We start from the raw sequence: 23864 nt of genomic DNA on the forward strand, positions 1-23864 counted from the left end.
TGAATAATTTATTAATGCAATTGCTTTAATATTATATCTGTCTAACTAGAAAGTTACTAATTAAATGAAAATTTTATTCATAAAAAAAGAAGAGAGTCAGCTATCATTAAAACTTTCCTGATTAGTAAAGACACCCACCATAAAATTCAATCGTATTCATTACACATTGTAGGTGATTTAACTCTCGCCAGGTCAGACAAAAAAGACGTAAATTCCGAATAAAAATTCATTAAAAAATGTTCAAAGGACGCTGCTGATTTTCAGTTTTGCCGAAAAAAATAAAGAATACTAAGCCAAGACACACACCAATAATCCAAAATAACCATAACAAGTTTATTTCAGAGAGCTGCTGAAAGTTCTTTTTAAGCTACCAAATAAAATGAAATATTTTGGCTTTTGTTCTCAAAATATTTTGTCTATTAAGATTACCCAAAATACTTTCTTTAAAATCATTCAAAAACAATAAAATTTTCTCTAAAATTACTAAACTGTCCTTTAATAATAATAGCGATTTTAAGCCTCAAGAAGTGCCTAAAACGGCTCTAAATTTATAATTAACAAGTTAAAATTTACAATATTTTAAGAGTACCTTCAAAAGATCATTTCAAGGTTTGTCACAGTTCAAAAATTATTATTAGCACTTTCTGTATTGGTGATTATATAATTATAATCTCTGGTGTACAATTAATACCGTCTAATATTATTCTTTTTTAATTTTACTGGTCGAACTCCGCGAACAGTGCAGTATATATAATCCCTCGATTTTTTCACCTCCCCCAAATTTCCGTCTTCCGCCCCCTGGAGACCACTTTTGTCAACAAATCTTTACTTTTCAGACGATTTCTGAGAAATTTCGTCACGCTGTTTGTCCGTCTGTCTTTCTGTCCGTCCGGCTGTCGCCGCCAGCTCTAGAGGCCAAACGGTTAGGGATAGCGACTTGGGACCTTCGGGGGACCCCTCCCCCATAACTCGACCCAAGGATCGTTAACATGCCCCTAATTTTCCCCCACCCCTCCCCTTCCCCACCAAAACTATGTTTCTTTAGGATTGCTCGAAAACGCGTCGTGCGATTTTTTTCATTTTTGGATATGTTTTAGAGATTACCCAGGCAGACATTTATGGCCATATACGAAAATACTGTTGATTCATTCCTAATAACGGTTTTTCAAGGCCAAAGGTTAAAAAGACACTAGAGAGCGCAACTATCAGTCGAATGGGGTCATGTTTGGACTCGTTGAAAAGGTCTTGGAATTTCCTATAAAATTGAACCGGTTCCAATCGGTTTTGATTCGGTAATGAACCGGTTCATAACCGATAAAAGATTTTTATACGAAATTCAATTAAATTACTCCTGAGGTGTATTTTGGGAAATATTTTGAGTGATTTATAAATCGGTTTAAATCGGACGTGAACCGGTTATTTACCGACAAGTAACTTTTGTTTGAATACAATTTTTATTAGTCTTTAAATTATTTTGTGGAATCTATTGAGTGATTTATGAATCGATTTAACTCGGTTGTGTACCGGTAAACGGTAAATAATGCGAAAGTACTTTTCAGTACTTTGCCACCCCTCTTATAGCAAGATATCAACGAATTCTACAGGGAAAATGAGATGTTTTTCAAAAGTGACGTTCGTTAAGTATGGAAAATCTTAAAATCTTGGTTCTTAGCTAAGACATTTTAAGTGCCTTAAATGCCTCACGTCAGAATATGAATTGGTCTTATCACTTAAGCAAATGATCGCAATTCTGAGACCAAAATCAAGAACGAAATTTCACTTAACGACACGCTAAGAAAATTAGGAAGTTCTATTGCGCACAAATGTAGTATTTCTAAAAATTCAATTTTTCTGGTAATTAAAAGCGAATTCCACATGAATTTTATATTGTTAGTGGTCTTGAAAATTCAAGAAAATAAGAAATTTGACGTCTCAAAATCTTCGAAATATTTGTTTCCAGAATTATAAAGCTTGAAATCCACATGGTTTGTGCCTTGGATTTTAAGATTCCAAAATATTTGACAGATTTGACATCTTGATCTTGGTTTTTTGATTCCAGAATACCAAAATCTAGAAATTTTATTGATCTTAATTTTGATCTTGGTCGCAGAATCAATGCCATTGGTTCCAGAATTGAAAATTTTGAAATCTATACGATTTGTGTCTTGGGTTTCAACATTCCAAGACATTTGACAGATTTGACATTTTGATTTTTTTATTTCACAATAATAAAATCTCTAAATTCTCTTAGTCTTGATTTTGATCTTGGTCTCAGAATTGCGACCAATGTTTTAGTTGCAGATTTTCCTCTATTACGATATTTCCCTAGGCGTTTCACAAAAAAAGTCTTTTTGTTTATATTTTCAAATTCCTGGAAGATTTTTCGGAAGCATTTAAAAACTATTAAAATCAAGTATAATAATTAAAAATAATTTGGAATATTATATTTTTAGACAAACTTGAAATTCAAGATATATTATATAAGGAAATAGTTTAAGAACGTACGAAAATAGAACAAAATTCTTTATTTTTGTAGGGGAAAGTGCCCATGCTTTACACGGTTCCAAGCTTTATAATGACTAAATTTTTTATATGTTTTTCAATAAATGTGACTCATCTCTTCTATATTTTAAAAACTAGGGGAAAGTATCTTGTTTTTAAAATATATTGCGAAGTCGTATTTATTCAGAAACATAGGAAAAATTTGGTCATTGTAAAGCTTGGGACCGTGTAAAGCATGGGCACTTTCCCCTATTTAGTATGGTCTAGTATTAATTTCCTAATTTTTGTAGTGAATTATCAACATATTCAGCAGAAAATAAGGATATTTTTAGTCATAAGTGGTGTTTCGTTAAGTGTGGAATATTTTGGAATTTTGGTTTTTAGCTAAGATATTTTAAGTTCCACAAATACATAACGTCAGAATATGATGAAATCTTATGAAAAAAATATTATCTTATGTGAAGAACTATTTGACAGTTTGAAATTATATTCTTGATCTTGCTTTCAGAGCTCAAACCATTGTTTAAGGATTGCTGTAAAACTTCTTAAATTTGAGAAAAAAGCAACACAGTTTTAACCAAGACACAAACCATTTCTAACCGTTTTCTTTTGTTTTTGTTCTATTATCCTTCTTTCTATGATTGAATTTGTTGTAGAAGGATTATTAAGATAATCACTATTTAACTAGGGAAAACACATTCCACTCTCCTAGTTATTATATGTCCCCTAGTCAAATATGTCATTTATTAGCCTAACTCAGTCTCAATTTCTCCTAAATGTGATAAAAATCAAAGCGAAAATAGTAATGAAAAGGAATAGATGTTCAATTTGATTTTGCAGCAAAGACTACTTTTTAATGAATATTATGATGATTCCTTTCGATTATTTGGTATGTGTCTTCGCTAAGCATTTTCTAATTCCACAATAAGCAGAGACACATACCATCAAAGTAAAAGATCTTCTATATTGACTCAGAAAAGCTCGTATAGAATATTTTTTCAAGCCATAATATATATTTGTCCAAACACTCTTGCTTTTTCGGCTAAAGAATTTTCCAATGAAATGCTTCTAATAAAGAATCCACATGAAATTCGCTATAAAGAGATCACATAACTTAGTAACAAAAACCAAAAACAAAAAGAAACAGAACGAGATAAAAAGCATCTAAAACCACTTTCATCATTCACAAAAATCGATCATTGACTTTCTATGATGATCTTTTCTTTTTTGGTGCCTCAAAGTATGAGGCAAACACAGAAAAAAAAGAAACAACAAATCAAAGAAAGAAAAATGCTGGAATTGTGCGTGTTGTTCTGTAGATAGTGAATTTTAATTTGCTCTGTGATTCTCACTTTTCCGATCACTTCTACAACTCACCTGAATACGCCACACTCTGAAACACTTTACGAGGGAGTTTGTAACACAATGAAAAAAGTTATGAATTAGAAAAAGGAAGGTAAATACAGATTTTACTTTTATCATACAAAAAAAAAAAATAGAAAGGTATACTTTTTAGTTAATAAACAATTGGAAGAAAAAAATATTACAACAGATAATCTTGATCCTTATCAAATGAATGTTCTTTCTGGACTTTTATTGACACGTCTTCCCTTTTTTATGGACGAAGTTGATTTGAAGAAAAAAAAATACAATAACTGGAAAATACAACAAATAACCCGGAAAGGATACAATAATTATTCCCACTCAAATCTTCCATCCTCAGAGAGACATCGAAAAACGGGAAAACGGGGAAAACACATTAAAGATTTTTTTTTCATTTCAAATGAAAAAAATAGGTCCCAGGAGGAAAAAAAATAAAATTTTGCAACTTACTGTGCTTCTTCTTCATGGGAAGAGGAGGCGGCTTTTCGTCTTGAGTTTCGGCGTCTGGTTCGTGTTGCAATTGCTGCTGGTACTTCTGCAACTGACGAGGCTCAAAAACACTCTGGTGCTTCATTGATGTGGCTGCAAAGGCTGATGTACTGTGGTGATGGTGTTGAGATGTGAACACGGCTGCTCCACTAGTAGTTGATGTGAATTGATGCCTGAAACAATTTCAACCATTACAAATTACTAGCTTCTATTAAGCTAGATTTACCTTACGAAATCTGTGATTCTTTTATTGGAAAATCGGTTTGTTTTTAATTTAATCTTATTCTTATTAGAAGAATAGCTAAAATTTGCAAAAGTCAACAAAAAATAGCTTTTAAATAAATTACAATGTGACTTCGATTTGAGGCTTCGCACACACTCTAGCTTCGAACATTATATATTTTTTCCATGTTCCTTTCATGAATCTGACCCAATTTTTCAATAAATGTGGGACTTTAGACTAATTATTCAAATATCTTGCTAGATAGATCAGATTTATTGAAGGAATACGGAAAATTATGAAGTGTTTGAAGCCAGAGTATGTGCAAAACCTGAAAGTCTTCTCCAAGCGTGCTTGCCACTTATTTTTCTGCAATTTTCTAAGTTTTCAGTTATTACTTGTTTACTCAGTTTACTCGTTTAAAATTGCCTCACAGCTTGTACAACTTTAATTTTTTAACAGATTTTACACTATTAAGGTCACATTGTATTTCAAAATTGCTTTTCAGATACTTAAACTTGGCGTCTACATCAAAGAGATTTAGACAGCAAAAAAAACTTGAATTTTTAGTGCTTTAGGCTTTTTTAAAATTGTTTTTAAGTTTAAATTCTTTTAAATCAACTTTTATAATATAATAAACCAATAAATATTGGGAGCAATTACGGTACCTTGGGACGACGGACGACACAAGCTTCGGACAATTCAATTTTACCGCTCGAACTCTACAGAGGGACCGGTATATATCGCTCCTTGGAAATTACAAAGTGCCAACTCACTTTTTTACTATTTTGAGATTTTAATACACTTACGGTGCTATCACACTAGGATTTTCACAATTTAATTTTAAATTTAATTGAGCCAATTGAGCATAATAATATTTCTAGAATTTACTTGAAAATTCTCACAGCCAGAACACATTTTGCAAGAAATTTGCTCAATTTTAAATAGTGCCGCGGGGTTTCTGATTCTGAATGACTCTGGAAAATGTGTGATACTACTTAAAATAACTTATAAGTCACTTATTTGTTATGCAAAAGAATCCCCAAAGACAAGGGGACTCATGAAGAGATTCTCATACAGTCGTGTTGAAAATTTGTATGTAGTAATCTCAACTGCGATTTCTTGTCACAACAATTTCCTTCGAATTGCTTTGGAGGAACACAGTAAAGTAGTCCCGATTCACTCGCGTTCAAGTTTATCACTAATCACTGTACTTATTTTATTTTTTGGCTACAAATAATAATTACGAGTGAATAAATTTAATAAAAACAATTTTCTACAAAAGTCTACTTGTTTAACTGCAATAAAATTGAAATTAATGAGCAATTCTAACATTTTAATTTGCTGAATTCAAATTTAATTGAGTAACCACATTTATGCTATTTTAACATGTTTAAACAGGTTTTGGTGGGCCAACTAATAGTTTAAATCAATAAATAAGCGCAAACCTATCAATTTAAATTATTTTTAATGCAAACGCATAGGAACAATTAATCTGAAAATAAATTTGAATTTAGAAATTGAAAAAATCCTAGTGTCATAGCACGGTTAGAAAGAGAGTTTAATGAATTATCATGATGATATAAGTCATTAAATTTCGTTAATATAATTTTTTAAGTTAAAGGGCAGAAAGAGATTAATCGTTAAACTTTTTGAGAAACAAGGGATTTAACTCAAGTAGATCACGTAGATCAAGTAGATTTCAAGAAAATTCACGTCTCATTTAGAATGACAAGCAACTAACTCATTAAAAACATACATTGAAAAATATATTTTGAATATTATGTATATGTTTCGATATAAAAGATTTCCCAGAAAAGCTATGCAAGCCATTGTGAGGAGACATCGACCTCGTGGCAGACCTAGGACAAGGTAGTAGGTAGAAAACCGTGTTTTTTGGGAATGAATGAAAACGTGTTGTGCGATTTTTTTTAAATTTGTGGATATGTTTTAGGATAATACCTGGGCGAACATTTTGTTCATATAGAAAAATACATAATCTTTTCTAATAACGGTTTTCAAGGTCAAAGGTTAAAAAGGCTCGAAAACCGTTATCCATGTGTCACATTTTCTTAAAAAAATCTATGGACCGCAATCGTTTAAGAACGTAAAAAATATTTGAATTGTCAGAAGCTTGAGACGTCCGAAGGTACAGTATCGCCTATAAGTTTCTTGACAAATCTATGTTCGAGAAACCAGGTGGAAAAATTGATATAAAAAATAACATTTTAAAATTTGTCTTTTTGCAAATGAGATGCTTGTAATCCATAGATGTTATTTTGTTATAAAGGTATTATCAAAATTTTTAATTCATTTTATTTTATATCAAAAATAATTGTTTTCCCAAAGTTGTACAGTTTTCATCGGCCATAAGTTTCTTGATACATTTGTAAAACTTACTCAAAAATGGTAAAATACCCAGTTGTATTATGAAGTTATGCCATTACAAGGACAAAAATGGTGGGTTTGTACATTTCCAAAGTTTGCAATGGTCAATTTATACATATAAAAATGATGATAAATAATAATAAAATAATGTATTTTTTGTTACTTTATAATTTACGTAAAAACGGTAAGTTAGAAGAAGTTACAGGATGGATAATCGTTCAGAGAAACTGCCGGAAGGAATCTCCGTCGTTAATTGTTTAATTTTATGGAAAATCATGACAGAATTTACTTAAAATCGTCAAAATTTATGGTAATTAGGCACGATAACGTTTGGAAAACGCTAGTTGCAGACCCAGAGTTTCGACTCTGGGGGTTGATAACCGCATTATAGGCATCTCTGATAGTGAACTCACAATTATCTGCTTCAATAATTCAGAATCAGTTGGTTCCTGAAGGCACCAGGCCCCAAATATTTCAAATATCAATTGCAAATTAAGAAAATTGTTAAGAATTGTTGGGTAATTCCTTGGATCTCATAAGTAAGCATGTCGAATCTGGCTAAAAAGTTGCAGATTAACTTTTTTAACATGTTTAAAGTAAAAATGAAGCCTTTTATTCATAATGCACTTGTTTATAAAATTTAAAAATTCAAATTTTCAAATCTTTTTGAGCTATAATATACTGACAGAAAGTTTTTAAAATTTTTATTTCAAGTATGCTGACCACCGCTAGTCAGTTCATTCAAAAGAATCTCCGAAAATAAGGTTCTATCGATTGAATTATGAAAAAAAAATTAAATGAAAATTACAGAAAATATGAAGTTTAATGAAACAAATCTTTGATTAATAGAAAATATAAAAACGTGCAAGTTTTTAGTTTTTATAATGGAAATTTTAAGGAAATAATTTCAAAAGTTAATTAATTATACTTTTTTATAAAATAAAAAAAATACGCTTTTTTCTCGAGTTGATTGAAAAGATTTTCTAATTCAATCCAAAGAAATTAACCATAGACAACATTTAATAGCCTAGACAATATACCATTTTAGCACGTACAAAATATCATCGGAGACACTTTCTTGCATATTAATTAGCTATCAAGTTACAAGCTATCAAATATCATTTTCAAAATTATAGATGTGTCTAAAACAAATGCCCTATACAGTAGACTCTCGCTCAATCGGCTCTTTTTCAATCGGGCGTAAAATTTTGTTGACGATTTTCACGTTTGATTTTAAAGCAAATTTGTTCAAATTCGCTGTATTCCCTTTGTATTATCGTGATTCTTTAATTTTGAACGCTTTTTGTGGAATTTATAATGATTTTGATGCCCAAATCTCTCGATAATTTGGATGACATTTTGCCCCAAATGCCCGATTGAGAGAGAGTCTACTGTAAATATGAGCTCGATCTGAAATGTTGCCTCAACCAAAGCATTGCAATAGCTGTGATTACAAAAACCTCATAACTAAATTTAATACTAATCAATATATAATTTTCAAAAATGTATAAATCTAACTCTCTTGGTGTGTACAAATAAATTTGAGTAAAAAACAAACTCTCAATATCTCCTCTCATAGATCACAGTATTCAAGAGAGTAAGTATATTATTTACTGCATTGAAACTATCTCAAATATAGTTCCACTACAAACATTTTTTGAAGTGGTATTTGACTCCATTTTCCATATATACACACCACTCAATTTTGCATCCAATATTATTGAATATCAACTAACTCAAAGATAGACTTTTTCCATTTGGTTCTTGACCTCAAACCGCATTATTCCATTCCAATCTAAACACATTCACTTTCTTTGCGCGACACAAGGAAAAAAAGCACTTTATCAAGGAGATCTTCCAGACAAATAAGAATTAAATCACCTCACGAAAAATGTTTCAGTGCAAAATTAAATGCAAAACCAGATGAAAAAAAACAGACCAGCAAAAAAACTATTAATTAATTCACAACATTAGATAAACTACAAAAATCTCATTTGTTGTGTTTTTAATTACAATCGTTTTTGCTGCAGCTTTGTTAAGCAATTTATTTAATCTTTCGGAAGAGTAAACTATTTTATAAATTACACACAGAGAAATTAAATGTAAATGCATAAAAACTGGAATTCATGAATTTTACGATAGCAAATTAACAACTACTTTTCTCACATTTTGCATGATTGTTTTTCAAAGAAAAAAAATAAACTCAATATTTAAAATTAGGCTTAGGTAATAAAATGTTGAATAAAATTGCATAAACGAAGAATAAATACGAATTTAATTATTTATAAGTGGATATATATGCTAAAATTTATAATTTTATAAAAGAAAATCAGAGAATTTGTCGGGGTCAAAGATATTTGGTCACTTTGACACTACATAAGGCCATCTAAAAAAAATATTTGTGACACACGCCAAACTGATAAATTCAATGATTACCAAACAGTAACTCCAATAAATATATAAAAACTAAAATCTAAATTTTGTATAACCGAATAATCTCTTTAGAAAAAAATACTGATAAGTAAATTTAGTAAGTAAATATGTCCATTTTATTTTGGTAAGTAAAAAAATAAAATGGTTCGTAATGATTCCGCCACGCTTTTTAGATCATGAAAGTTTCATAAAGTCAAAATTCCAATCCCTTTCTTTCTTAAAAACTTTGCATATGTCTATCCTACTCTTCCGCACTCTTCTTCGTCTTTTGAACGTCACACTAAAACTAAATTAAATTTAGTTTAATCTAATTTTAAGACCGAAAGAGCGGGATAGATATATCCAAATCGTTTGGGAGAGAAAGGGACGCGAATTTTAATTTCATGAAATTTTCCCGATATAAAAGATGTGGCGGGAAAGCTTTCCCTTTGCCGATAATATTTCTTCATTATTACTAATTTTCATTTATTACTTCATTCAAATTTTGTAATAACAAAAATGCCTCTTATCTGAATTAAAAAATCCGTCGAAAATTTACGATTTTTTTTTTGACAAAATGACAGTTTATACGGCTGTTTGATAAACGTAACATGTTATTCAATAAGACAGTAAGATAAAGAAAAATTGGTAAAATGGTAAAATTCGATTTTAGTTGAAGGCCGCTAAAAGTCGATAAATACCGTTTTCAACGATTATCGATAGAGTCTTTTGAAAATCATCCAAAATATCCCATAATTTCAATTTCAACTCGTCATTTATAGCAGAAAATGCGATGCAAGAACTGGAATTGCAAAACCTTTCCATTGAATCCAAATTTGATGGAATCGGTTGACGATTACTAAAGGTTCTAAAGAGGTTTTACTTTAAGCTCGGAAAATTCAAAATGACGAATTTTCCGATCTTAAGATACATCTCCTTCGAAATTTCAAAAGCCTCAAATTTTTTATCGATTATAAAAATTTATTGTACTTGGAAAGAGAATTTAATAATTTTTCAGATGAAATAAGTCACTAAATTTCGTTGTTAGAATATTTTTCAATATTATATAGTTTTGATTGATTGCTTGCGCGATTTGTTTGAAGTAAAGGAGCACAAAATAAATTTTAGGGTAAAATTAGGTAATTTGGAACCATTTACAATTTGGGACACTTCAGATTTCCTCACTGTTTCAGATGAGCAAAGAGAAAACAAAGACCGCTAAATAGAAGAATAAGACGATTAAGGAGAAAAGGAACATATTTCTTCCTTTTGAAACTCTAAAACAGTGAGAAAATCTCTGATGTCCCAAATTGTAAATGGTTCCAAATTACTTAATTTTACCCTACTGATCATATCTCTATGAAAGAGGGGATTACATTAAGCAAGTGCCAGAAAATTTTCCGATCAGTCAAAAATTATAGGGAGCCAACTCATAAATAAAACATATTTTGAAATTTAAAAATTCGAAAGTTTTAATGCTTAAACGATAAAAATTGTTTTTTTCCGGACATTAAAAATTGAGATAAATATTTACAGAAAATTCAATCTCTAATTCTGTCTCCTGAATAATTGCTCAAAACGAATTGGCTCCATGTAATTTCCAAGGAGTGTTATGAACCTTGGACTGAAATGTATTCTGAAATAGTTACAAAATAATTCCGAAAATGAAAAAAAAATCGGTGAAGTTCGTTTTTCAAATAAACAAAAAAGAAAGATTTGGGGGGGAGGGTCATCGAAAATCGTAAACCAGTGATCAATTGAAAAAACTTTTAGAATAAATTCGACTTCATTGTTTTTAACTTCTCTAAAGTAAATCTAAAATAAATCTATATCGAGAAAGTATTTTTTTTGTTTCTAGGACACCATTTAGGTCAGGAAAATTTTATGAAATCGAAATTTATATCCCTTTCTTTCTCAAACGTTTTGTAAATATCTTTCTCACTCAGTCGCACTCTTATTCTTTTTTTAGATGTCAATAAAAATTTAATTTAGTTCAATCAAATTTTAAGTACGAAAGAAAAGGATGTAAATTTTGATTTCATGAAATTTTCTTAATCTAAATGATGTGCCGGATCCATTACTGAGCAAAATATATATTTTTTTTAACGTCGCGTCGGTTAAATCAGTATTTGTCGTAACTTTTTTTTAACAACTTTTCAGGAGACGAAATTTTCAGTTCAGCTTTATTTTTCTTAAAAATGAACCCCGAATGCGATACTTTTGAGTCAAAAATACTAAAAGTGGCACTAATAAACTGTAAGTTAACTCGAGAAAATCTTTATAAAATGATTTAAAAGTTGAGATATTGAGATATATATTCTATGTAACACAATAAGATTTTATCGTAACTTCCATCGTTTAAAAAGCCGTAACTTCCAATGTATGGAAATCTTGGAAGTTACGACAATTTTCAAAAATGCATTATACCAATTTCAATTATGCTAGTGATAATAAGCGCCTTTATTGGACTAAATTTTAATAAAAGCTTTTATTTCATAAATTTTATTGAATAACTCAAAACAAAATAAGCGTCATGGCGCACAAAATTTATGTATGTATGTATGTATGTATGTAATACATACATACATACATACATACATAAATTTTGTGCGCCATGACGCTTATTTTGTTTTGAATTAATAACAGATGATCAGGGATTTTTTCTTACTTTTTCTCACAAATATTGAATTAAAATTAAAATGATTAAATATCGCATGATTAGCACTGTCTTTGGATATTTGGAGAAGTTTATGAACGTTTTATTGAGAAATAGGTTAAAAGCTCATAATTTTGTCCAGTCTGCTTATAAGCATTGATGTTCCAAGTTTGAAGTGCGATATTTTCGATAGTAATTGACTTTTTTTGTTACCCTCTTTTCAGAAGGGTTGTTTAGAAACATGGCAAGGATTTATTGTCCTTGTTTTTACTAAAATTAGCCTTAATACGTTTACAAATGAATTGATATGAAGAGGTGAATTTGACTCTTATTTTGGACAACTTGGTTATTAATTTGGACAACTTGATTGTAATTGTTCTCCATTTCAAAAACCTATCTTACCAAGTCCTCTTCCTGTTTATGGAAGGGAAACGTAGAATGTCACAAGAAGCCCGGAATCATTCATTAAAGTGAGTTGACTTCGGTACTCCAAGTACGTGCGGATTTTCGCATCCTTTGACCTTTCCGGAAGCATTTCAAGGCTTTTCTCACTACATCTCTTTCGTAGAGATGATGCTCCTTTGTTTTTCCAGGCATTTGTCCAACCTAGTCATCACAAAAGCTAAAACTTCACGAAATTTCGTGAGAAAAACACCTGTCCAAAATAAGGAGTATCACCTCAATGGTAAATGTCTTAAAACATTTCCCATTTTTCACACGAAAAATCTAATTCACAAGGCAAATCTCACTTCAGGTCAAATGTACAAATCATCATTAACGTGAATCTACTCAATTTTCAATGAATATTCAATAATTTCACTCAAAAAAAGCGAAGAAACATTGTTAGTACTTCACCAAAACTAAATAAGACTGAAGTAAGCCACGAAGTTCTGTCATATTTCTCGTAAGCAATTGCTCACACTGAATTTTCAACAAAGCAATTTCAACTCAAATCATATTCAAAATTTAACGTATTTAGTGTTAAAATCTTCCAGAAAGAACAAATATTTAGATAGAATTCATTATTCATCAAATATTGGATGAAAAATCCATCATTTTAATCAATTTATTTTTAGTGTCCAATTTTATCCTCAAAGTGTCCAAAATAAGAAACTGGACAAAATTATCCTTTATCCTATTACAATTTTGTTGCAAATTGCAAGTCACGCAAATGAGCAAGAAAAGTTACAGCAAATGCTGATTAGAGAAAATTTTGTATAGAAATTTGTTGTAACTTGCCCAAAAATGGATTTTACGACAAATTCTGAATTAATTAAGGGCACTTACGATAATTTTTGTTTAAAATAATTTTTATTGAGCTTATAAAAGTTTCTTTTTCTCAAGCGCGTTTAATAAACAAAATTACGCCGATTCCAAATATGTATATCTGAAAATCACAAAAATGAAGTTACGACAAATGCTGATTTAACTGACGAATATCCGAAAAGACACTAATATCTTTGAGTATTTAGCAGTCTTTTTTCCAGTCTGGAACCGATTTTCCGATAATTTTAGAAATATATTATTTCAAATATATAAATAAAGTGATACTCACTTGGCCCCTTGATGCGATTCAGTTCCTGTTCCCGGCATATTATCGTATACTGATTTGTGACGATCAAATCGATTGTGGATGCTGCGCCTGGTTTTCTGTGGCAGCTCCGGTGGTTGCTCATCGTCCTGATCGTACGACAGTGTCTCTGACATCCCTGCACTGTCAACACTGTCCGTCTTGCACATAAAACTATGCTTTTCAAATTTATTGAACACATTCTGCGTAAAAATCTGCTCTGACACACATTCCCCACCAATTAATTCCTGTTCTGCCGAATGCGTCCTCATATTCCGTGTCACCACATACGTCTGCCCAGAACGCCGGACAATTGGCGGTGGGAAGTCATCAGCGCCCGTGATTGAGAGTGTAGGGACACTTTCATCAAAATCCCGACACGGTGACGAAGAGGAGGCGCTATTTGTGGCTCTAGCCATCTGATCCATCTCCAACAACGGCTCCAGGATATCATCTTCACGGCTCTGATTGAGAGCTGAGTCCAGGGAACCAGCACTGGCACTCAGTAGACTAGAATTATCTTCTGGGGACTTTGAACGCCATGAACTTCGTTCATTTGTCGTGGTGGGCAATGTGAGATCTGAAGCTGTATCCGAATCTGCGAGTCCTGCGCGTTGTTTGGGCTTTGGAGGAAGGGGCGGAGGATCAGTTAGGCGACTGGGAAGTGGTGGTTTCGGTGGGGGACTCGTATCCCTAAGAATACTTTCTGTACTGTGAGAGGAACGAACTGTACGAGATGATTGTTGTTCGAGAATATCCCTCTCACGTGGTGTCAATGGAATATCCGGTAGGGATGTCCTCTGACTGGCTACATCAATCATCGGACGCTGAAGCGTATTCGATGATGTCCGGACAACGGGCGATTGTGATGAACTAACACGTTCCGTCAATTTGGCATTGGATACCTGTAGTAGATTCTCAAGAGCCACCTCCATCAATTCCATCACTTCCTGGACATTTTCTGGTTCAATGGCAGCACAAGTTTGTTCATTTTCAGCCAAAAGCACCTCATCACAGAGCTTTATGAGACGCCCAAGGGACGCATAGACTTGTGTCTTGGCAGAAATGAGTGCATTGCTCTGTTCATTCAACCCATACGCCTGCAGTGCTGTATGAACATTTGCAATGGATTCCAAAACTACTGTCCCATTGCCCGGAAGCATCTCTAGCTTCTTCTTCGATATCACATCTTTGAAATGCGTCAGGGAATTTTTCACTTGACGCACATGATAGTTCAGATCATGAGCCGGCTTTGACGGCTCCTCAACATAACCCTTTGACGTTTTATTTCTTGGACTACTCGGTGAGGAAGTCCTAAAACAACCACAGAACAATCCCTCAAATCCCTCAAAAGCAACACAATACCAAAAGAATAAACCTTCGTTTCTTTTTTTTAATCACAAACCTTGTCATTGTATTTGTCGGCGTCCGGATCTGCGAAATCTTCTCCAGGAAATCATCCTTAAATGATCTCGCCCGTCTGGCCAGTTTTGTGCCACGTAAACTTCCTTTGTGTCCCGATGAACCGATCCCTGGATGCATTGACGTCCACAATGCGTCGCGACAGTAGTGTGTGAAATGGATGCGAAGAGAAAGTACGAACGAGAGAGATGGAAGAGAGGAACAAACAGAAATCCCATCAATGATCAACGGTGAGGATTATTTTTGGAAAGCATCTCTCGCACAAAATCTTCTTGTTTGTGAGAGAAAAAAGCCATGAACACAACAGAGTATAGATGGAAAATTCAGGGTTCACACCCTTCCTTCTTCCTTCCAAAATTAACACTCAACACATTTTTTTTTTTTAACAAAAAGCCAATAGGAATAAATTTTAGTACAGAGTGTTTCAATTGAGTATTTTTTCATGTTGAAATTGTTGTCATGTATTGTGTTGCGAGCGCAACATATTTAAATTTAAAACTGTGGAGTGTGTTGCCCTGCTGAGGCGACGAGGGCGCTAGCGACGAGGAGAGGAGGTAGAAAAATCAGTAGCAGCTGATAAGAAAAAGAGCGCCAATCGATTTCTTTCACCACTGACCGCCGAGGAGGCAACATCAATCACCTCGCCCATCTCCACCAGCCCAATCCCCAGCAGCAACACCATCATCACCACCAAGCATTGAAGCCACTGAAGCCACCGGGAGCCCCCAAGAACACCAAGCCCAATGCTGAGCTTTCCGGAGTAACCTCTGCCACATCCACCTCTCCCAAATTCCCATCTCAACCTCCGTGGGAGTGTTCTCACCGGAGAACACAGGGGAGTGTGGGACATAGTCCTTGCCCCGAACGTGGGACCTGAAGGAAGGAAGGAACGGAGGGAATAGAAGGGAGGAATAAAAGATTTTTCCCAATAATTGCTAAAGCAATTTAGCAGATTTTTTTAACACTGAGAATTTTTATAGAGGAAGAAGGCTGTTCTTTTTTTGTTAAAACAAAAATAAAAATACATAAATAAAATTTAAGAGGAAGCGAAAAAGGTCGTCCGAGACCGTGGAGACAGGTTTGTCAAGTCCCTAAGGAAGGAAGTTTAGGAGAGTGCAAAATGCGGCGTAAAATCATTGGATTATAAAACAAAAAACAAAAATTTAGAAAACCGAATCTTTTTATCTCGGGTGTTAATTTTTGGTGAAAGAATTTTTGGAAAAAGAACTTTTTGGTTATCCTAAAACGGACAACGGATTTGCATTCAACGGCTCCAACCTCCAACTTGATATTGAAACATTTTTTCGCATTTATTTTATTCTTCTTTCTTAAAACTTAGGCCGCTTAAGGAGGTTAACGAAGGTTATCTAACGTAAAAATTTGAAGCCTCAATTTGAATGGAGGAAATTTTAAGAAATTATTACAGTGGGACCTCGATAGAGTCAACTAATAATTTCCAGACCTGTTGACTCTATTGGAGTCCGAAAAAAATCAATTAAAATGTGAAATTTTCATAAAAAGGGATATTATTTTATGTTTGTACTAGATCGTTGATAAATTCAAAGCGAAAATCGGGTATTATTTAATTAACCCATAAATTCTATATCCTCCGGCCCAAAAAGAGTCGTATGTTTGGGCAAAAGTTGGAGAATAAGCAATAATTTTACAGAATGTTTTTATTATTAGTAAATATCTTAAGTATAAATTACTTTTAATTGTGGTAATATTGAGGCTCGCCCACGATGTTAAGATACGGAAATTGCGTCTTAAAGATTTCTTCTTTCAATTTTTTTTTTAGAAGAGTTTAGAATTTATTTTAAACTTTTATTGTGTAAAAGAAGATATTGATAGTTCTTTTCCTTATGACATAACTATGGCTCTAAACTTCACAAAAAGAGCAATAAAATCAATTTTTCTCATTTTCTTGTTCTGAAAAAATGGGCGCTAAATGGTTAGAGATATCTACTTGGAGTCTTCAGATGACCTCCTTATAAATCAACCTGGGAATTATTATTATGACCCTCATTTCCTCCCTGCCCCTCCCCTACACCTCCCAAATCGTTTTTTTCTTTGTGATTACAGGAAAACTCGCCATAAGGGTTATTTTCAGAAGATGAAGGGAAGAAGTAGGACGTAAATGAGAGTTGTAAGTATTAACAATCTTCAAGTTGACTTATGGGAAGTCGTCCGAAGACTCTAAGTTAATATATTTAACCATTCAGCACTTAAATCTTAAATGTACAAAAGAAGTAAGTTCTAATCATTTTTTGCTCATCAGTTTTGATATTCAAAAAAATATAGTATCCTGTACATTTTTCTTTTTGTAATTCAAGTTAATATTTTTTTTTGTTTGTGCGATAATATTATTCACTTCCAAATTAATGATAGCTCAAAATTCCTTAAATTGCGATCAGGGGCTTAATCAAAAAATCTTAAAACAAGAGAGCAAAGACAAGATAACTTTCAATATGTCAAAACGCTTAAAATCACGAAAACAGAATATTGGTGGAAAATGATTAGAGGAAACTGGGGCATATTTTGTCAAGACGAAAATTTCAATATTCACTATTTTCTAAAATAAAAGAGACTGAGGCTTGAAATTTTTATTATAGATAGCCTTCATGAACTTTCTTAACCCTCTAACGATGTTTTCTTTAATATGCGAAAAAAAAGTTCTAAAACAATGTTTTCTAGGTTAATTATGATCCAGTAAAGTCGAAAAAACCATCCATTCTTCATTATCTCTTTTAGTTTAGGCGCTAGGTGAGAAAATATAATTTTTTTTTGAAACTCTTTTTGCTTCTAAAATTCACATTTTTAGTTTTTTTTTTTAAATTTTTTAAATAAAATATACAAAGTAGAATGACATATCTTTCAGTAAAAAATAAATTTATTTTAGTCAGATAACTTTAAATCGGTATTTTTCTTGAAATTGGATAAATATTTATTGCATAAATATTTTTTGTTGCTTTTTCTCTGACCTGTCACACAAAACTGGGAATAGCAACAAAACGAAGAGTCAAATTGAGTACAAACTTTCAAAAGATGTTAGTAAGACTATTACTGAGGACACTATAGCACTTTTAAATAAATAAAACCTTTATTGTCGCTGTAAATGTGATTTTTGTGAAGACCGCCTGGAGGCGGTCTTACCCGTTAGAGGGTTAAACTTACAAAGTTTTAATGGATTCTAGGAAGGATTATGTAAAATAAAAAATAATTAAATTTTGAGCCCTATTTTTTGAATATTTGTTTTACAGAAAATATCAATACTGATTAGCTCAATTTAAGTACATTTCTCGTTAAGATAGAGAAAAATTATTTTCAACAAAGTTGTAGAAGAATAAATTTCTTATAAAAATATGTCCGCGACCCCAATAGGGATAAGCGGTTGAAAATGCATGAATAAAAATATGTCTATTTGATATTTTTAACATTTGCGAGAGTAAAACGTCACAAATTATCCGAAGACTGACAAAATTTTGCTCCAGCAATTTTGAGAATCTACACAAAATCGACTTTTAGAAAATGATTCGAATATCACATTTCTTTTAAAATAGAGCGAAATAGTCTTCTGCAATGTTGTAGAGCAGTAAATTTCCTGTAAGAATATGCTCATTATAAGACGTTTAAGTTTCCTCAGAGCTCGTGAAAGAATTAAATATGCGTTTTGACAAGTTTTGCCCCAATCTCCCCTACATGGTTAATACACGAATTTTATCATAATATTACCATGTACTTACATAAAAGTTTTTCTTGTGTTAAAAATGTTACATTTATACACAAAAACACTGGTTTTAATTTCGAAAAAAAATTATAATAAAATCATATAGTATTAATAATTCAATAAATAAAGGAAAAGTTGACTCAATTGGAGTCAATTTTAGTCCAAGTTGACTATCGGAGTCCGTAGAGTGAAAAAGTAGCTGTTGACTCTTTTGGAGATTGACTCTATCGGGGGTTGACTCTATCGAGGTCCCACTGTATTTTTAACCCACTGTATTATTTGTATTTTTGAAGTCGTGAAAACGGATTATTTGATACGCATTACCTACTATTGTGAGCTTATTTATAAAATAATTCTTCAAATGCCCTAAGGATACATTTAGATGTATGCAAATGTTTTTCATGTGGTAAATTTGAAATTGCATTTTTTATGAACCGTTGGCACTGAAAATAGGCTGAAAAATTGGCGCCAAAAACGTTTTGCATACAGTGCAAACATCACGACATTTTTGTAACTTATTTCAAAGACCTCTCCTGTGGTTATGCAAGTTTTCCTTGTCAGTGGAGTGAATTCGCGGGCTCTGTCCGGTACCGAGAATTTCTTTGAAAGTGGAACTTCCTGTACTTGATCACAACAGCGTGTAAAGTAAAATATGCCGAAAATTGCAGTTTTTTTGTATAAAAATTTTCCTAAAAATACATTTTTTTCCAAAAATCCTTAGTTTCACTACGAGTTTAACTCATCTGCTAACAGGATAGAATTTTGGTTTTTGACTTTTAAAGAAACTTACTTTGAATAACCGCGACTACCGCAAAGTAACTTTATTCAAAAAAAAGTCTCAGAGAAACACAAGTGACATGATAACTTATTTTCGATAGTTTCGACTGTCGAATATGAAAAATTTAAATAATGGCTGCACTTTTTGTACCTAAAACGTGTGCATGAAACAATTTCTCCAACGCTTGATGTGAAGTCAGTCGCAATCGGTTTTGAATTTAGGTTTTTTCGTCGGCGTCGTTTTAAGAGAATTTAATTAACTTTCTTTTGGTGACATTCTTGTTAAAAATCATTGATTTTTGACTGAGAAATTGCAAAAAGATGGAGAGCATGCATAGATTAAAAGTTGAAAATAATATCAAAAATCCAAAATCGAGTTATTATAAGATCGCGAAATTGACCGGAAAGTGTGTCGCTCCACTGTCCAGAAGATTATAATTCGGTTCAAGGAACTCAAGACTGTTGCTCGGAAGCCAGGAGGCAGTGACCGAATACCTGGGATTCAGGACGAGAGAATAGAAAAGAATGTGCTGGAGCTTTTCGAAAAGCAACTCAATCTTTCCATGGGAGATGTTGGCAAAAAATGGGAATACATTGGAGCTTAGTCTATAAAATCGTGAAGGCCCCTCCGCATCGGACCGATAAACACCGTGCGGAAACTCAACAATCAGCTTACCAAAGGATTTCAATGCTGTGGAAAATATGTTTAACCGGTCCTGCACTCCGGAAGATTAAGAAATAACTGGGGGAATTTTCAAGACAGGACATCTCACAGAAAGAAAGGTCCGACAGCCGAAAACTTGCCGGATACCGTAGAGATGGGTTTGACAACGCCTTAATGAAGGGAATAAAGAAGTCGCGAGAATTCGGCGAGAAACCAACTGGTCTAAAAAAAACAAAATCCCAGAAAAATCCCAATAAAATTATGTTTCCGAAAATATTTTTGTTTTTTTTTCTTATACGTTGTGGTTAATTTTTGAGAGCCATTATTCAATGGAGAAGTTTCAGCGTGCACACGCTTTAGTATAGATGTTTATTAATAGTAACATTCTATTAAGAATGTCATTATAAATGGTAAAAGTCGACATTCGCTTAATCTGATAGATGTAGATTTATTGATACTATAGATTCGATAGTATCGAAAAGTTATCATTCCACTCCAGATCGTAAATGGCTGAATTTTTAAAAATTGTAATTAAAATAAAAAATAAACAATATAATTTGAATGTTTTACTTTTTTTAATCTTCCAGACCAACGTAAGGGCCTTGACAGACCTGAGGATTAGCCGAGAGACGGTTTAGCGTAATTATATCCGAAATAATCGTTAAATCACATTTCTATCATTTTCCACTAAGCTGTCTCTCAGCTTAAGCCGTAAGTGTGTCTAGGGCATAACCCCTTAAGCTTGAGTACTGTAAAAAGTATTTAAAAACTCCCGCTCTCCCCTATATTCCTATGTCTTCATTTTATACATTTTGTTGCCCCTTCTGAAAGTCTTATTCCCCGTGGTGATGAAGGAAATCGTCTGAGCGCCAGATTAACAAGAAAAAAAATTGGCACAATATCAATTGGCGAATTTTTTGCGTGAAATACCAGACAATTCGCAATGAGAATTTTTCTAGACTCCGCGACAAATTTGTCGTCCGCAGAAAGCCAATGAAACGCAAAATTACGAGCAATAAAAACCGTCGGATCGTCCGATTGAAAGTCAAGCTCAGAACAATTCGCTGGAAATGCCTGTCTTTCAGATCAAATCTAAGTAGCCTTGAGTTAATTGTTCCCGATTTTTAGCTGTTCATTGGGTTAGGTGCGAACTCCACAGCACAGAGTGTCCACATGAGTCAATCAGTGACGTCACTGCCGCGAGAAATTAGCCAAAAAAAGCCCATTGAGAGGAAGTTTCTGCAGACAGGTGGGATTCCGTCACGGTGGAAATTCAGTCTGCTGAAGATTGCAATGTTTACCAATGTATGGGAGTATTTTCTTTTGCTTTAGTAGGCGTTATCGGCACACTAAGATTTTCCTTCTGGGAATATTTTCCCAGAACACAGAACATTGCCACATAAAAAAGGAACTTACGAATTTCCAAGAGATTAACGATATTCTTTGGGGGTTTGCTAACGAAGTTGTAGGATGACTTCCTCAATCGCTCATTTCTTGAGCAAATTGCCAGGAAGTTCTCGTCAAATTCGGGCATTTTTGCGAATCAATTTGGTCAAGAAGTTTGATGTCATCGCAAAGTCGCAAAAAATTCGAGGCCCCCCCTCAGAAAAAAGAAAAACAACCACAATTTGGGCCTAGAAGGTGCCACTAGATATATTCCCTGTTTGGAAATTCTGTCCTCTCGCCCGGAAATGCCCAATTTTCCTCAAAACACCATCTCGAGAGGAAAATTTTACTGAGATGGGGAGAAAATTGTCAAATTTTTTTCACCCTGTTACCTCCCAAATTTTCCGTGCAACTTTTTCATCACGTACCATTCTCTATTTTATTGCTGTTTTGTGTTATGGACATTGTCCACAGCGTGAGGAACACTTAGCACTACACTAATACACTATTTTTACCCTTATCATTCACTTTTTTCGCACTGTTTTTATTATTTTTCTTCCCCGAAGAGACAATTTAAAATTCACCACTCGTTTCTCCACAAATCAACTAAACTCACCACTTTTTGAAAAATCGATTCATATAAAAATATCGAACGATATATCGAGGGAAATTCGTATTTTGAATGTATTCAACAGTCATCCCGGTCGTTTCAGTTGTTCTGCTTCATCAAAATAAAACAATTTCAAAACTCCTAAGATTTTTTTAAAATTTTAAAGTTTATTTTCAAGAAGTTTATTAGTCAAATTATCTCCATGGATTTCTGACTCTCTCCCAAATACACTTGAACTGATCTTTGAGTGGTTTGAGGATTTGAAGGCATTTATCCGGTGACAGCCAAATTCCGAAACCCATAATCCCGAATAGTAAAAAATTCTGAAAGAAACGAAATTACACGGAGGATAATGCGTGGCATATTTTCCCAAAAAGCGGGAAATTATCTATTGCCTCCAGCATTCGAGGAAGCAATCGTAAGAGTAACCTATGGCACTTTTAAGAATTCGGGATTCTGGCTTTCGGGATTTTCATCGGGACCCCTATTAAATTGCTCCTTGGAAATTACAAGGGATCAACTCACTTTTTTGCGGTTTTGAGATTCTAATGCACATAAAAAGACAATTTAATAAATTTTCAGATGATATAAGTCATTAAACTTCGTTATTAGAAAAGTTTTTCAAAATTTTAATCTTTTTGATTACTTGCATTATTTTGCTTGAAGTAAAGGGGCACAAAATATATTCGACGTTCAAATTTTTGTGAAACAGGGGACTAACTCAAGCAAGTTGATCCCTTGTCATTCTAATTTCAGCAAAATTTGCACATAATTTAGAACGACAAGGGGCTAACTCATTAAAAAACATATTGTGAAAGATAAAAATATAAAAGTTTCGATGTTTATATTAGTGCTCATACAAATAGAAAAGATATAAATTCTTTTTGTTCAGTCATTAAATTGAGATACTTATTTACACAAAGTTGAATCTTTCATGCTGTCTCCTGAAAAATGGCCGAAAATTAGTTGGCCCCTTGTAATTTCCAAGGAGCGAAATCTATTTTAGTAGAATACAGTATTACTTTCTAATTTTATTAACATTTATCAGCAAAACTTAGAAAATACGGCAAAAGCTTTATCACTGTTTTCACCGTAACATTAAGTAAAATTTTCCGTAAACTAACTATCTCCTTATGTATATATTCTTATTATAAATAATTTCGATTTTTCGTTCTACAAAAAGGGTGGTACAGCATTCCAGGCTTTGCTGGTGCTCAAAGTCGTAACTCAAGATGCTATACCTCAAAAATATTTGCACACATTTGGACAAAATGATAAAAATCGCACGAGGTGTTTCCGGGCAATCGACTTATGATAGTCCCAAGTCTTTATCTCTAGCCGAGTGACCCCTAGGCGTGGTAACGGCCGGACACACAGATGGACAGACAAACAGCGTCACGTAAAAAAAAACTATAGACTCCGGACTTCCAAAATTCTACACCGATATATTATAATTTGAAGTAAAAAATATCAAGGTTTCAAATCTTTGAAATCCTTCCTGTATCCTGAAAGCACTGAAAGTTTAAAAACAAAATCACATTTTGAAACGAAATATTGACTCTAACACCCTGTAAAATATATTTAAAAAAAGTTTTTTCAAATACCATTTCGGTTCGACTTGAAGAGAATTTCTAATAAGAATAAGCCTTTATACATTT

The 23864-nt window shown here is 32.9% G+C and overlaps 1 protein-coding gene across 4 annotated transcripts in view; it reads right to left on the minus strand.

Moving 5' to 3' along the window:
* LOC129807625 (guanine nucleotide-releasing factor 2) overlaps window positions 1-22210 on the minus strand; it is a 43015-nt gene extending 20805 nt beyond the window's left edge. For 2 of the 4 annotated variants that reach the window (XM_055857011.1, XM_055857010.1), the window contains exons 1-5: window positions 22025-22196; window positions 21627-21945; window positions 15026-15152; window positions 13606-14934; window positions 4336-4547 (exon numbers count right to left, since the gene is read on the minus strand). In XM_055857011.1, the coding sequence (XP_055712986.1) occupies window positions 4336-4547; window positions 13606-14934; window positions 15026-15152; window positions 21627-21744 (1786 nt within the window). In that variant the 5' untranslated portion in view covers window positions 21745-21945; window positions 22025-22196. Of the gene's footprint in view, window positions 1-4335; window positions 4548-13605; window positions 14935-15025; window positions 15153-21626; window positions 21946-22024 lie in introns of all 4 variants that reach the window. The other 2 variants (XM_055857013.1, XM_055857012.1) reach the window with 2 other exon arrangements.
* Window positions 22211-23864: the final 1654 nt, after the last annotated feature.

This window comes from Phlebotomus papatasi, chromosome 3 (assembly GCF_024763615.1).
Source record: "Phlebotomus papatasi isolate M1 chromosome 3, Ppap_2.1, whole genome shotgun sequence".
NCBI lineage: Eukaryota > Metazoa > Arthropoda > Insecta > Diptera > Psychodidae > Phlebotomus > Phlebotomus papatasi.